The sequence below is a fragment of the Melanostigma gelatinosum genome (genome assembly GCF_949748355.1).
Source record: "Melanostigma gelatinosum genome assembly, chromosome: 18".
Taxonomy (NCBI): domain Eukaryota; kingdom Metazoa; phylum Chordata; class Actinopteri; order Perciformes; family Zoarcidae; genus Melanostigma; species Melanostigma gelatinosum.
The window spans coordinates 8907106-8923284 of NC_136651.1; the positions used below are offsets into that span (position 1 = coordinate 8907106).

General features: G+C 44.5%; 1 protein-coding gene across 1 annotated transcript in view; it reads left to right on the top strand.

Annotated features, from left to right (window-relative positions):
- Nucleotides 1–725: 725 nt before the first annotated feature.
- LOC306792307 (thrombospondin-4-B-like) overlaps nt 726–16179 on the top strand; it is a gene marked incomplete at its 5' end in the record, with an annotated part of 74595 nt that continues 59141 nt past the window's right edge. The window contains 2 exons of the mRNA XM_079289380.1: nt 726–806; nt 990–1109. Of these exons, the coding sequence (XP_079145506.1) occupies nt 726–806; nt 990–1109 (201 nt within the window). The remainder of the gene's footprint in view (nt 807–989; nt 1110–16179) is intronic.

The following is a 16179-nucleotide window of genomic DNA, read 5'->3' on the forward strand; positions in this document are numbered from 1 at the left end:
TAGTTTTTAGTTAATTTTAATTTCGATTTTAAACCATTTAACTTTGATTTGGAATCGTAATCTTAATTTATTTTTTATTGCTATTAGTAATTGATTAATTATTAACTTTTAATTTCATTTTAATTTCGATTTTACATTTGATTTGGAATCTTAATCTTAATTGATTTTTTATTGATTAATTATTGATTTTTTGATTAATTATTGATTTTTTAATTTAAGCGTAATTTTGATTTTAAACCTTTTGAATTCGAATTAGGATCTGATTTTGATTCTGATTTCGGTGTTGCATTTGTTTAAGAGTTCTAGGTTCAATTTTGGTTCAAAATTTCTTCACGTATCCCGTCTTGACTAATTTTGGTACATTTACTAATTTACACAGTTCCGAAGAATCGACTTTGACGGGGACGGTGCTACGACGGGTGTGTGAACGTTGAGCTCACCTAGGAGATAGAATGGCCGTCTTAACTGCTCAGGAAATGTTGGGAAGAGCCAGAGAAAGGATGGAGGACCAAACGGTGCCCAAAGAGAGGGGAAAGGAATGGGAGAGGATGAGAAAATATCTGAAGAAGTGGCAGAGGAACGGGTGGTTTCCAACGGTGACGGCACCCACGGCTGAACACAGATGCAAAGTGTGGAGAGAAGCTGCGAAGGCTAGGAACAACGCTGTTGCAGATCATGTGGGAGCCAGTCGCCTGAACAAATTAGGTAGGAGCAGGGCCCGCAATATGGAAGAAAAGAGGTGTGCAGATACCAAGCGTCTGCTCACGTACTGGAAAGCGGTCGACCCGAACACCCTTCCAGATGCAGTAGGACTACCTGAGGTCCTGAAGGAGACTGGCTTCAAATCCACCACCACTACCAGACCTGACACCCCTGGCAACACAGCAGTATACCCGTCAGTGCTGACAGAAGCACATGGACAGACTGAGCTTTCCTCACCTCCCCCGCCATATGTGAAAGTGAAGAGAACAATCTATCCCTCAATCCAGGCACCTGTCTACAGAGTCAAAGGGGGAACATTGGATATGGAAGAGGAGAGTGAAGAGGGAAGCAGGTCTGGGAACGAGCTTGAAGACATCAGCTCACAGACTGACAGTACAGGAGTGACGGTAAGTACTCCAGAGAGTTGCCATGACCAGCAAGGGGAAAAGGGGGGCAGAGCTGAAGGAGAGACCTCAGGGCCCTTCGGTGATATCCAAGCTCCAGAGATGTTGCCCCGGGAACAACGTCATGACAAACAACTTATCTGGGAACAAGAGTGGTTTAGAAACCATCAAGAATTGACATCAGACAAGAAAGGAAGACAGGAAAAAAGTGAAGAGGAAAAGGAAGGGAATCTGAGGATGGGTGAGTATAAAGCAAAAGGTTACTTGTTCCTCACCCCTGAGAACAGACGGACAGCAATCACCAGTGGCGATGAAGACACTGATGAGGACAGAAGAAAGAGAGTAGAAGGAGAAGATGGAGGTCGCTCACCTGCCAGACGATCCAGTAGGAACAGGCGACAACCAGAGCGCTATGGAGATCATATCTATCCTGTAAGAGGTGAGATGACACCATTAGCCCATACCCAACAGTACCCCCTGCTGGTAAAATCCAACGGACAAGCTGAGTTTGTGCCATGGGGACATCGAGACATGGACGCACTGGAAAAGGCGTTGCCACCGCTGGCCGGTGGAGCCAATCCGTGGATCCGTGTCTTTGAAAAACTCACAGCAGCTGATAAATTGGCATTGGGAGACATCCGTGCCATGATAATCCGAACAGAAGGAACAGCCCAACTGAATATTTTGGAAGTAAGTACAGGAACGACCAATAGGGGGGATGAAACCTCATTTGACAACTTCCGAGGAGTTTTCTGGTCAGCAATGAGGGGCATCTGGGCCACAAAACCCAATATGAACTCTCTTTCTGGACTGAAGATAAAATCAGAGGAAGAGACACATCAGTATCTGAAAAGAGCTGAAGTAGAGTGGTTTATGGCCACAGGAGGGAGACATGACAGCGATGAGGCCACCACTGTTGTATGGCGGCACACTGTACAGCAGGGCCTGCCCCCAACAGTACGAACAGCACTGCGTGGAGTAGTGGGATTGAGTAACATGACTGATGCCATGTGGAGAGAACACCTTACTCACTACACCCAAAGGCATCTAGCGGAGGAGACAAGTGGAGAAGATGACATAAAGAAAATGACGCAGCGACTGTTGAAACTTCAATTAGCAGAGGCTGACAGAGAACTCAATAGAAAACTTCAGGCTAAGAAACAGATGATAGCAGCAGAAGCCCAGCAGCCACCAACTCCAGCAGAGCCAGCCCCCATGGTGGAGTACTACCAGCCTCCGCCCTATAGAGGCAGAGGACGTGCACGTGCATCCGACAGAGGCAGAGAATATGGAAGAGGCAGAGCTTACCAAGCAGGCGGATATAGCCAACCAGGAAACAGAGAAAACCCTGACAGGTTTGGTGAATGCTACACCTGTGGGAGATGGGGCCATTGGGCCCGAGACTGCCCAAGGCAAATGGGAGGAGGAATGCAGATCAGTGCGTCACCACGACAGGCTCCATTCTCACCCCAGCGGCAGCAGTACCCAAGACCAGGTCCGCCAGGACCACCTGCACCTCCCATCATGGGACCTCACCGCCAACAGATGCCCATGAGGTCACAAGGACAATGGGAGGAGGCTCACCAACAGAGTGAGTACTGAGGAGGCCCAGAAGATCCAGAAGCATGGGTGGTTTACAGGGCTCAGACAGAACCAATGGTGACCTGTAGCGTTGCCGGAGTTGACACAGAGATGATGGTTGACTCTGGTGCCGCAGCCTCATGCTTACGAAACCTAAATGGGAAAACACCCCCACTCTCGGATAAAACGATGAGAACGGTTGGATATTCGGGAAAAACAGAGGTGCAGAGATTCACAACACCATTGGAAACTACACTAGGAAGACAATGTTTGCTTCATCAATTCCTGTACTCTCCCAAATGCCCTGTCAACTTAATGGGAAGAGATTTGATGACAAAGGTTGGAGCTGAAATACAATGTTCAGCAGACGGACTTAGAATTACGTTCAAAGGTCAACCACTGACTCCATGGCAGACACATGGGGGAAGAATTCTCTTCATGACAAATTCTGAACAAGCAGAAGAAAAGACTGAAGTGTTTTGGACCAGGCTGGTGGCAGGAGAGAGAGAACAGCCGTGTGTCAACAAAACATACCAAGACTGGAAGCCATGGATCAACAGCCAGGGAGCATATGGTTCCCCTATTGACCCATTCCATTGCACCTATAATTACTTGAGGACACCTGACGAAGAATATGCTGACGCATGGGAGGAAGAACGAGAAGGAGTGCAAGAGATGATCAGGATCACAGACATCTTTTTGGGTGCAGAAGGAGTTGCAGCACACTGTGAACTCACTGAAACTCAAGCACAATGGTATGAACTGCACCATGAGAGTGAACCCCATGTCACGTTAGCCATAGCAGCAGGGCAGGAGGCCCGCTCACTAGGACCGATGATGAAGAGAGCCCAGGAAATAACAGACTGGTGTTCCACTGCCTCACCGCTACTTCATCACAGTCCAGACAAGACAATCTGGAAAATAGCACATTGCAGCAGGGAGAATGGAGTATCGGAGAGGCAGGAATTGGAAAGACATCACGGCCGTGAGTTGACTGACCACCCCGCAGCAGAAGACTTGTTGAATGAAATGCCAGAACATCTGTGGGCAAAAGGCGACTATGATGTCGGCTGCACTCCACACCATTTGGTAACCATAGAAAAGAAATCTGGACAGCCATCGGTGTGGAAACCACAATATCGTCTTCGCAAAGATGCTGTGGAAGGGATAACAGCCACCATTCATGGCCTGCTTGAAGCAGGAGTGTTGAGATCAGCAGAATCTCATTGGAACACGCCCATATTGCCAGTTCCCAAAGCTGGAGGAAAAGGTTGGAGGATGGTACATGATTTAAGAGAAGTAAATCAAGCCACAAAGACGAAAGGAATTGCAGTGCCCAACCCATATGTGGCACTACAGAACATAAGCCCACAACACCAGTATTTCACAGTACTGGATCTGGCAAACGCATTCTTTTGTCTGCCACTTGATCCTGCCAGTCAAGAGATGTTTGCATTCACATTTCAGGGACACAGATATACTTACAACCGAATGCCTCAAGGGTTCAAAGACAGCCCCGGCATATTCAATGCAGCATTGAAAGACGATTTGAAGAATTTGAAACTGCCAGAAGGAGTGACCCTAATACAGTATGTTGACGATCTACTGTTGGCAGCGCCATCAGCAGAAAGTTGCCTGGCAGCAACTGGAGCTGTGCTAAGGAGAGTAGCAGAGCGCGGCTACAAGATCAAAAAACAGAAGACTCAAATTGGGAGAAGACAGGTGACATTCCTGGGAAGAGTACTCTCAGGAAACAAGAAAAAGATTTCACCTGAACAGAAATCACCGGCATTGACCTACCCCAAACCCAAAATTGTCCAAGAAATGCTTGGATTTCTGGGATTGACTGGTTACAGCCGAAGCTATGTGCCAGACTATGTCAACCTCACTCAGCCTCTGCGTGACATGCTGACTAAAGTGGGTAACCGAAACCTGAAGGCAGAATTGATCTGGACAATTGAAGGAGAGGAAGCATTCATCAAGACCAAGCAGTGTCTGACTCAGGCAGCCGCATTAGCAGTCCCAGATTATGGATCTGACTTCCATTTAGATATAGGGGAAAAGCAGGGGGTAGTAAACGCAGTCTTATATCAGATGAGGAGAGAGGGAAGAGCAGTTTTGACTTACCATAGTTCTAAACTAGACCCCATAGAGCTAGGACAGGTAGGTTGCACCAGACATTTGGCAGCAATAGTCAGGGCTGTCCAAAAGACAGCATATATAGTTATGTGCCACCCATTGAAAATACACACACAGCATGGTGTAGTCGCATATCTAGAGACTCAAGCCTTTACTCTAACAGCTACAAGAGGAGCTAGGGTATCAGACACATTGACACAGCCCCACTTATCCTTCACCTCACAGGGAGTAAATATGGCAACTGGATTGCCAAATGATGAAGGCACCCACGACTGTGCAGAAATGGCTGGAAAGGAGACCAAGTTAAGATCAGACTTGGAAGGAGAAAAAGATCCAGATGCAGAGATGACACTCTTTTGTGACGGCTGTTGTTACCGAGGACCAACAGGTAATGTGGCTTCATACGCGGTAGTGGAGCAACTACCTGAAGGGACATTGGTGGAGGCAGAAGCAGCAATTATTCCTCAACCTGCTTCAGCTCAACTGGCAGAAGTGATAGGGCTAACTCGAGCCCTTACTTTGGCCAAGGACAGAAGAGTAAACATCTACACGGATTCTGCATACGCTCATGGTGCAGTACACTTGGATGGACCACAATGGCTGAGAAGAGGGTTTTTGACGAGTTCAGGAGCCCCAGTCAAACACCATGAGGCGCTGAAGAATCTGTTGGATGCTGTAATGCTGCCAGCACAAATTTCTGTGATAAAATGCAGGGGTCACTCGAGGGAGGACGATCAAGAAGCAAGGGGTAACAACGCAGCTGACCTTGCAGCTAAGAGAGCTGGAGGGTACATTGGTAATGACACACAAATGTTGGTAATAAGTGTAAACGAGCCACAGCAAACCCCCGATGAAAGTGACCTTGTTTTGTTGCAGAAAAAAGCTGGTGCATATGAGCATTCACAGTGGTTAGCTCATGGAGCATCCTGCAGGGAAGGATTGTGGAGGTCCCATGATGGACGAATGGTTGCTCCTGCCGAGCTGGTACACTTACTAATGATTGAAGCACATGGTCCATCTCACGAGTCGAAAAAGCGAACATGTGCAGCGTTGGAGAAACATTGGTGGCATCCATATTCTAAAGAGATGGTAGAAAACTTTGTAACAAACTGTGCAACTTGTAATGGGTATAATAACAAACCAGTGTATAAGTGCCCAATGGGGAGCTATCCTGTACCACGAGCTCCTTTCCAGGAAATTTGTATTGATTATACAGACATGGGAGCAGACAACAGAGTGAGAGGGTTGCGATACATGTTGGTAATGATAGATCGGTTTTCCCGATGGGTTGAAGCAATACCCTGCCGAAATGAAGATGGTGCAACAGTGGTAAAGTGGCTCAGGAATGAACTTGTTCCGAGATATGGTCTCCCGAGAGTTATACATTCAGACAATGGCTCTCATTTTGCTAATGTACACTTAGCAGCAGTAGAAAAGTGTCTAGGAATCCAACATAGGTTTGGATCAGTTTATCATCCAGTATCTCAGGGAATAGTGGAGAGAGCTAATCAAACTTTAAAAAGGAAAATTGCTAAAATCTGTCACACCACATCTATCAAATGGCCAGACGCCTTGCCTTTGGCACTAATGTCCATGAGAAATACAGAACACAATAGTACACACTTAACACCACATGAGCTACTCACAGGGAGGCCTATGTCTGGCCCACCATGGACCAGTAGTCATGGACCTAGCCTAGACTTGCTAACTTTAGAAATTGAGGAATACACAAGAGCGCTAACTAACATGAGCCGAGTTTTGTTTTCTCAGGTGACAAACGCAGAAGCAGCAGCTGACGAAAGGAAGCCGCCTCCTGTCGTGTCACCAGGCAGTCTGGTGTGGATAAAAGTCCACAAACGCAAGTGGAGTGAACCAAGGTGGACCGGTCCATGGGAGGTAGTATTGGCAACCTCACATGCAGTAAAGGTGAAAGGTAAAACTGGAGCTACTTGGCACCACCTCACACACTGTGCAGCAGCAAAGGTAACGAGTGAGACACTCGCAGAGACAGGATTGAACATCAGACAGGCAAAATTTGAAGTTAAAGACACCTCAAAAGAGGGTTTAGACAGTACTGACAATGACGTTTCCCCCACAGTTTAAGCGAGGCCTTCCATTGGGAGACTCTAGCTTCAGTAGGTTATGGAAGTCTGTAATTACTTTCGTCCTGATTTCAGTAGTTTCCCTCTTAGTGTGGGGAATTAACCACAGACAGGAGCCAGAACACATGCATGACTACATCAGGATTCGAAATTTAGCTTCAGTAACTAATCAAACCGATCTCAGACCACGTAGAGAGGCTTCTCCGACGACACTCACCTATGAAAATGTAACTCTCACTCTTACGTTCAAAGAAGGTACAACATCAACGGTCCAGTTCGACTTCTGTGAAGTCGTTTCCTGTCCCAGGTATGAACACATCTACGGGTGGATGTCCAAAACCTTGTGCATCATAACTGACGAGTGTGGGCCCGCCACAAATAAGTATGGTAAGCTGTTATCGTATCATAACTGTGATTGTGAAGATTGGGGATGGGCAACGATGAACACAGGTGGCGAGGGTTTAGGAAAAGACCCCAACCCAGGTCTTAAAGACTGACTAAAGATGTTAAATGCCCCAGCTTCTTATCACATGTGTAGAAAAGGGGTGGGTAGATGTAATCCTTTAAGACTTACCTTAACAGACCCAAAATTGACCGACGGAGGACTTTACGTAGTACAGGGAAAGGCAACTACTGATAGTCCTGCTCCACAAGGGCTTATTAGGGTCATTGTTAAGCCTGCCAAAAAGATCATGGATGACCAGGTTCGACATACGACTGATGCAGAGAATGAGGTACCGGGGGTGGAAACTGCGATGGCAGATGGGAATTTATGGCTCCGGTGGGTACAATATACGGCTTCAAGTCAGAGAAGTACAGATTGCATTGTGTGTTCAGGGCCTAGACCCCTAGCAACACCAGTTCCTTCAAGATTTAGACCCCTAAGCCCTGAATTTAGTTGTATTTTAACTCTGTTTACTGATGACACTTTGCCCCTCCATCACACTTGTCAGGGGCTGCACTGGGATTACCCACCTGTAGAATATAATACCCCACCTCTGTTCAAGGTTTCAGAGGGTCCATTTGATTGTATAGTCTCAGATACAGCTATGGGGCCCAATGTAGGCAGTATTATTGAAGCAAATTGTAGCAACAGTCACAATGCTAGCGACTATCTATATAACAGTGTGTTAAGACAGACAGCACCCAGAGCTGATTTATGGTGGTGGTGTGGAGGAGGAACCATATATCCAATCCTGCCTAAAGATTGGACAGGCAGATGTGCATTGGTGCAACTTATATTACCATTCTATATCTTGCCTGTCAATGATGTAACATATAAAGAACTCATCTCTCCACACCCACATGCTAACAGAAGATCCAAAAGAGATGCTGGTAGGCCGAAGGGAGCCTTCGATGACCAAGTATACATAGATGGCATAGGAGTGCCAAGGGGGGTGCCGGATGAATTCAAAGCCAGAAATCAGATAGCTGCCGGTTTTGAATCTGCATTTTTCTGGTGGGTAACGATTAATAAAAATGTCGATTGGATCAACTACATTTACTATAACCAACAGCGTTTTGTAAACTTCACCAGAGATGCCATATCAGGACTGCATGCACAGCTGGCGAAGACTAGTTTAATGACCTTGCAGAACAGAATGGCATTAGATATGATATTAGCAGAGAAAGGTGGCGTTTGTCAGATGTTTGGGACTGCTTGCTGTACTTTCATTCCAAATAACACAGCTCCTGATGGATCGGTGACCAGGGCTCTGGAGGGACTGACAGCACTCAGCCAAGAGCTAGCGGAGAACTCTGGTGCCGCTGATCCATTCACCGACTGGTTGGAGAGTATGTTTGGCAAGTGGAAACATACATTTTTGTCAATCGTAATTACTCTGTGTGTTGTCATCGTAGGCCTCCTAGTCGTCTGTGGATGTGGGTTCCCTTGCATCCGTGGACTTCTACAGGGGTTTATTGCTTCAACGATGAGCCAGACACCAGTCCAGGGCAACCAGTTATGTGTCGAGGATGAGGGAGAATTGGAGCTTCTGATGGCCACAGTCTAGATGAGGCCACCAGCGGTGCCATAGCGGAACTTCACAAGCGGTTCCTGACCATCCTCTCGGAGATCCTGAAGGACCTGATAAAGGCCCAGATGGACTTCTAACACATCCGGTGAGATATTGGAAATTAGGGAAATAGACTGATTGTTCTGGATGAGTAATTTGAGATTTTATTTTTGTTTAATGGGTTATAATGGGATTTTAGGGTGTAAAGATTAAGAAATGTAATTTTGACAGGTGTAAAAGAACAGTCAAGGCTTCTCAGTATGTGTTCTCTAGCCTACAGGCTGTATCCTGATCCTGCCAGCCCCAAGACATGGAAGGCAGTGATTTTCAACGCAGTCGATCTTTTCCTTTGTTACGGATTCTATCTTTCCCTTTTTTAAATTTTCCTTTTTTGTCTTCCTTTTACGGACTCAATTTTTCCCTTTTTTACGGATTAAATTTTCTTTTTTGTCTTCTTTTTACGGACTCAATTTTGAAACGGACTGAACAGAAATACTTGAAATGTTATCTGTATGCATGAATTGTTTGCCTCTGTTTAGATAGATAGGGAGCCTCTCCCTGGATTGAGTAGGGGGGAGGTCTCCAGGGACATTTGAGTAACTGACTACATTTGAGTAACTAACGATATTTGTGTAACTAACAACATTTGAGTACATTTGAGTAACTAACGATATTTGTGTAACTAACAACATTTGAGTAACTTACTACATTCGAGTAACTAACTCACAGTGAACTGTGGGTTAGGGGGGAATTGTAAGAAATTTGAGCAAAACAGGGGTGATTAGTAGATATAATAGTGCTTAATAATTCATAATTAAGGTTCATAATTAGTCATAATCATAAGGGTTTTGGGAATGCATAATTAAGATAAACAAAGTGTTGTAGGATTATAGAAGGGAGTAAGTCATAACTGACAGGATTTGAATGTGTTTGTTGCAGGTAGAGCGAGATGCAGAGACAGGCGTTTACTGAGGAGTGAGCGTAGGCAGCCAATAAAAATTGAGATAGATGAAAGGGGAGGAGTCGCGAATGAATATAAGGGAGGGATAGTCAAGAGTTTTTCTCTCCTGTTATTTAGATGTCCGAGGGAAGACGTGTTCTCCTGGGACTGGGAGAGTTTTTTCCAAGGGGGGGGTTAATTGTTTAATATTTCAAAGATTAATGTACACCATTGCATAACTGTAATTGTAACAGCAGGATTAAAATCCTTTCTGACGGTGAACCAGTTTCGGTAACGTTTTTAGCGCCGTGTGACTGAAAAGCTATCAGGATCACGTGTGCTGGCTGCTCCACGCTCCTTGGGAGAGGAGTTTTTCCTCCACAAAGGCTACAGCTGAAAGAACAAGGCTAAAATATCGTCATACACGCCATGAAAACACATCTGCAACACATTAATTTACCATAATACACACATGTACTTATAGTCAGATCTATCTTATACTTGGAAATGCCATTACATGTGAGGAGAACTGAGTTAGCACTATCACACTGGATTAGAATTCAGGGTGGACTTAACGGAAATATAGCATCGACTGTCCTGTACAATGGTTGGGAGTACTCGACATTCTCTGGTAAAAGCTTTGGATGGGACATCTTGGCAGGACATTTGGAATTATGACAATAAGGGTAGAAATTACAACAAAATTCAGACATCAGTCAGAGTGAGAAGTGATGGAAGTAAAAGTAGAAAAGAAGATGTTACTTTCAGATTAAGGTTCGGACATACAGGACTCAATGACACATTATACACATCATGAAAAAGACAGAGTGGGATAAATGTGAGATATGCAACTGTAAAGAAACTGTAGAACATGTGCTGATAGAGTGGAGGAAGAGAAAGACTGAGGAACAGAGTGGTAGATACAGGAAGGGAGTGGAGCATCAAAGGACTGTTAGAGACAGGGGACAAACAAGTTCAGCTTAAAAGGGCTTTATTTAATGTTTTGAATGGAACGGGTTAAAAAGCCAGAATATGACTGCAATATGGAGTTTATTTCTAATTGTTTCATTATATTTATAAATAACATTATGATTGTGTTTAAATGATAACTGTCATAAAGTCATGATGTTACACACTCCGGTCCAGTAGGTGGCGCCTTACACATTGGTTTGGAGTCCTCCATTAAAGTGAAAGAAGAAGAAGGAGAAGAAGAAGAAGAAGAAGAAGACAGAGGAGAGGAAGAAGAAGAGGACTAATCTCCTGGTAGCCGATAAAGATATTGAAGTTAGCTTAGCATGCTACCTGGAAACAGACGGACGAGGACGGAAGTGACCAACACAGCGCAAGTCAGAGTAAACGGTGACAAGGAGTTGACGGAGTTCGTCTGGAGGAAACCTTTCTGTGGTTGAGTGAAAATGTCTAAAGTAGAAATGTTGAGATCTTTAGTCAGCCAGCGACTAACTGCGGCTGAAGAAGATATATTAGGTATGTTTGAAAGAACGATAGCAGAGTACGAGGAGGAAATCTCTCGTTCAAAAGAGGCGAATAAGCGACAACGGGAACTTCTGGACGCGGTTCACAACCCGGAAGTCCGGATACAAAGAGCACGTGGGTTCACTTTATTTCTTCTCTCAAACACTGTTCATGCTCCGGCTGATAACTTTTAATGTAGTTTGGAGTGAGACTCTGTTGCAATTCGTCGTGTTCTTCTTGTCCTGATTTAATACCTGCAAACGTGTCGCTTTTCGGCGAAATTAGCCGTTTTGAATCAAAATATATCATCCACGTGAGTGTAGTAGATCCGTAGAGTTTTCAATTTTTTTTAGTCAACCGGCCAGCCAGCGTTTCTCAGATTGGAGTGAGACAAGGAGAAAATGTGATGTCGTGATCTTCGCAATAAAACATATTTGATGCGACGTGTCGAGTCTTGGCCAATCAGCGTTAAGATGTCTACACTGTCTTCATTTCGATGGTCATTTCGATGGTTCTCGCTACTGTATAAATATGCTTCCGTATTTACAGGCATTAAAGGTATAAGTATTGTGAGGAATTTAAGTGTTAAAGCGCACCTAGCGATGGATATGATGTGTTACAATATGTTTACTTGTAGAAGGTTTAAACTAAAGGGAGAGTCACTGAATTTGTTGTGCACTGTGAGGAAAACCAGAGAATTTATGACACCGCAATAAAGTCAGAGAGGGGGGATGTTGCTGAAGAGTTTCTGAGTACAGCCTTAAAGAAGGGGGGTGAATTGGTCAAGGAAGTGGCCGAATGAAGTCCGAAGGGTTCAGCCAATCACTGAGCTGATCGATGGGCTAAGGAATGTGTAATATGAGACATTTCAGAGACTTTGGAGGGACAAAGAAACTGAATCCCCGGAGATCATCAGACCTCATCTGGACCATGAGGCGGACACACCAGTCTGTCGTGTGGTGCGGATGGGGCCTCTATTTCATGAAGTATCACAACTGATAATGTAATTCAGTTTGTAACTGCATTTTCTTTTGTTAGTATATTAAATTCCTTTTGATTTAAGCTTCAACCAGCTGATTCTGCCCTGCTTAATGATGGAAGAAAGGGGGGGGGGCTGCCTCTTCTCCTCTGCATGCTTCTTCATCTCTGGAGCAAGGAGGGGGGCTTTTACCTTTTGTTTGAGAAATTTTGAACATAACGTGTGTGTGCGCTCATTTGCAATAGTGTTGCGTGTGTCATAGACCAAAGGTTTGAATCTCCGGGTGAGGCGCTCCCCGTACAAAGAGGGAGCTCTGACACGCAGGTGGTTCAGCTTAAAACTTGTAACTAGTTGTGTTGTGAATCGGGTTAGTCGGTGGGATATTGTGTATCAACCTGCAGGAACAGCACCTTCCCCATCCCTGAGACTCCAGGACTCCCACACACAATGTGGCCCAACCCTGGCTTGTGTGTGGGTGAAGATAATGCGTCCCTGTGCTGGACAAGTTCAAATAAAGTATAAAGATACAGGGCTCACAAAACACTGAGGAGAGATGCGTATACGGAGCCCTGACTTTGTCTGTTGCTAGGGCTACTTAATCAATTATTGTGTTTTGTGAAACCATAGATCTATGTTTTTGATGCTTGACTGAATAAATAATAAATTGTTAATACTTGTAGATCGTCTACCGTCCCGCCCCCCCCCCCCCCCCCCCCCCTTCGGGTGCTTGGCACCTCTTTCACCTCTTATGAGTTTGCAGGTATGCTGATTTCTTCTCTCAGCTTCTAGATGACAGGAAATATTTCAACTTAAATTACAAGTTTGTTCTTTGATAACACCACATGGATTTGGCAGCTTAAAATGGTTCATATGTTCATGTCACATAAGTTGATTACATTATTGTATTATCTGGTTCTAGTGATACTCTGGAAGTGTATGTCCAGGAGACTATTTGCTCAATTCTAAAATGTCTTTGTAACCCCTCTGTGTGTGTTTACTGTTTTCCTGCAGACGTCCAGCAGCTGTTGGTTAAAGAAGAGGTTCCCTCTGAGCAGCAGGAGTGGAGCTCCAGTCTGGACCAGGAGGACCCAGAGCCCCCACACATTAAAGAAGAACAGGAGGAACTCTGCACCAGTCAGGAAGGAGAGCAGCTTCAAGGTCTGGAGGAGGCCGATGTCAAGTTCTCATTCACTCCTGTGAAGAGTGAAGATGAAGAAGAGGAAGCTCAGTCCTCACAGCTTCATCAAAGACAAACTAAACAGATGGGAACAGAAGCTGATGGAGAGGACTGTGGAGGACCAGAACCAGACAGGAACTTGGATCCAGATAGACATCCAGAACCAGATACTGATGAGAAGACTGGAGACTCTTCTGACACTGATGAGGGTGCTGATGGGAAGAAGACCAGAGAACCTCAGTCAGGTTTAAACTATGTGAAACCTGATGAAGTCCGTGTCACTGATTCAAGATGTAGCGCTGGTGAAAAACATTTTAGATGCTCTGAGTGTGAGAAAACATTTGGCCAGAGTCAAAATCTGAAGACACACATGAGAACCCACACAGGAGAAAAACCTTTCAGCTGCTCAGTCTGTAAGAAATCTTTTAACCAGCGTTCAACTTTACAGATACACATGAGAACCCACACAGGAGAAAAACCTTTCTGCTGCTCAGTCTGTAAGAAATCTTTTAACCAGCGTTCAACTTTACAGACACACATGAGAACCCACACAGGAGAAAAACCTTTCAGCTGCTCAGTCTGTAAGAAATCTTTTAACCAGCGTTCAACTTTACAGACACACATGAGAACCCACACAGGAGAAAAGCCTTTCAACTGCTCAGTCTGTAAGAAATCTTTTAACAGGCATTCAACTTTACAGACACACATGAGAACCCACACAGGAGAAAAGCCTTTCAGCTGCTCAGTCTGTAAGAAATTTTTTAACGAGCGTTCAACTTTACAGACACACATGAGAACCCACACAGGAGAAAAACCTTTCAGCTGCTCAGTCTGTAAGAAATCTTTTAACCATCGTTCACATTTACAGGGACACATGAGAACCCACACAGGAGAAAAACCTTTCAGCTGCTCAGTCTGTAAGAAATCTTTTAACCATCGTTCACATTTACAGAGCCACATGAGAACCCACACAGGAGAAAAGCCTTTCAGCTGCTCAGTCTGTAAGAAATCTTTTAACCAGAGTTCAACTTTACAGAGCCACATGAGAACCCACACAGGAGAAAAGCCTTTCAGCTGCTCAGTCTGTAAGAAATCTTTTAACCAGAGTTCACATTTACAGAGACACATGAGAACCCACACAGGAGAAAAACCTTTCAGCTGCTCAGTCTGTAAGAAATCTTTTAACCATCGTTCACATTTACAGGGACACATGAGAACCCACACAGGAAACAATCCCATTTAGCTGTTGTGGTTGCAGTAAAGTTTCCGTTTGTGATAAAAGCTTTCAGCACGAGTCACCTCTGAAGTGACACATGATTAACCGCGGTTCAACTACACTGATTTCAATACAAAAAGTTATTCACTGAATGAGCGCCAACTGTACAGTTTGAAATAGTTTTGATGATTATATTGATGATTGATTTGATGGTAATGTAAGTTTAAGACGATGGTTTTACCTGCATCTGTGCACAGTATATTGTATTCAAATGATTTCATCAATAAAAAGTAAAAGGTTTGTGTATTTCACTGGTTCATACAGTTGTACATAGCACACTTTGTTTGTCAGGATTAAATCCATCAGTGACTGGAGTGAGACTCAATAGTCCTTTATCTTACTTGTTTGCACTCTTTGCTGCCATTACTGGAATAAAATTGTCATCTTGTCTAACACAAACTTGTAAAAAGGATAAAAAAGGTCCTGAGATAAAGCAATCTATACATTCTTTGGAATTACAAACCAACAACAGCCTTATCTAGATCTATAGTTCCTTCCAGTTGATCAACAGGCCGACACATTCCTGAATGTGTTCACAACTTGTCGATACTTTTTTAGATTGCCGGTGGCTTTTCTTGATCGTACCATCATCTTATCCTAATCGTCGTGCTCGCCAGGCCTCTTGTTCATGTGTATGAGCACTTTTACCAGCTCAACTTTAGGTAACCATGAAACAGGCCCCACCTTTGACTTCATCACACAGCTCCAACACAATATATCAGGATTGGTGCGGCAGCAAAGGGGTTGGACCTGATCACACCCGGCCCTCATACATTGTGTTACATAATGCTGTTTGGAAAATACGAAATGCTAAAAATAGTGCGGAATGAAAGAAATCTATAGAGATTAAAACAATAAATAAAATGTCAGTGAATCAAAAGACATCAAGCTAAGTGATGCAGATCAATCAAAGAAAAACAACTCACTTTTGTACGAGGGAAAAGACAATAGCTCAATCATAGAGTTGGAAATATGTCTTTAATAGTAAATACACACGTTTTATGTCGCTCTCACACGGAGCCATCTAAGAAATACATATTACAGGGAGGAACTGAGACAGAGCTCCAGTATTTATCCCACTATGACTACGTCCTCCTCAGTGAACTCATAGAAGGGAACCTCCAGCTTTAGAGGAGCAGGTCCCTTTCTTATCCTTCCTGAAGCATCGTAGTGGGAGCCATGGCACGGACAGTAGTAGCCTCCGAAGTCTCCGGCGTTGGCGATGGGCACACAACCCAGATGGGTGCACACACCGAGGACGATGATCCAGCGGTGGTTAATCACTCTATCCTTGTCATGCTGTGTGTGTTTGTGTGTGCAATCATAATTCCACATGTTTGAAACCTTTTTCCCCTGTAGGCGGTGCTGTCGGAGGCCTTCTGGGCTGCTGG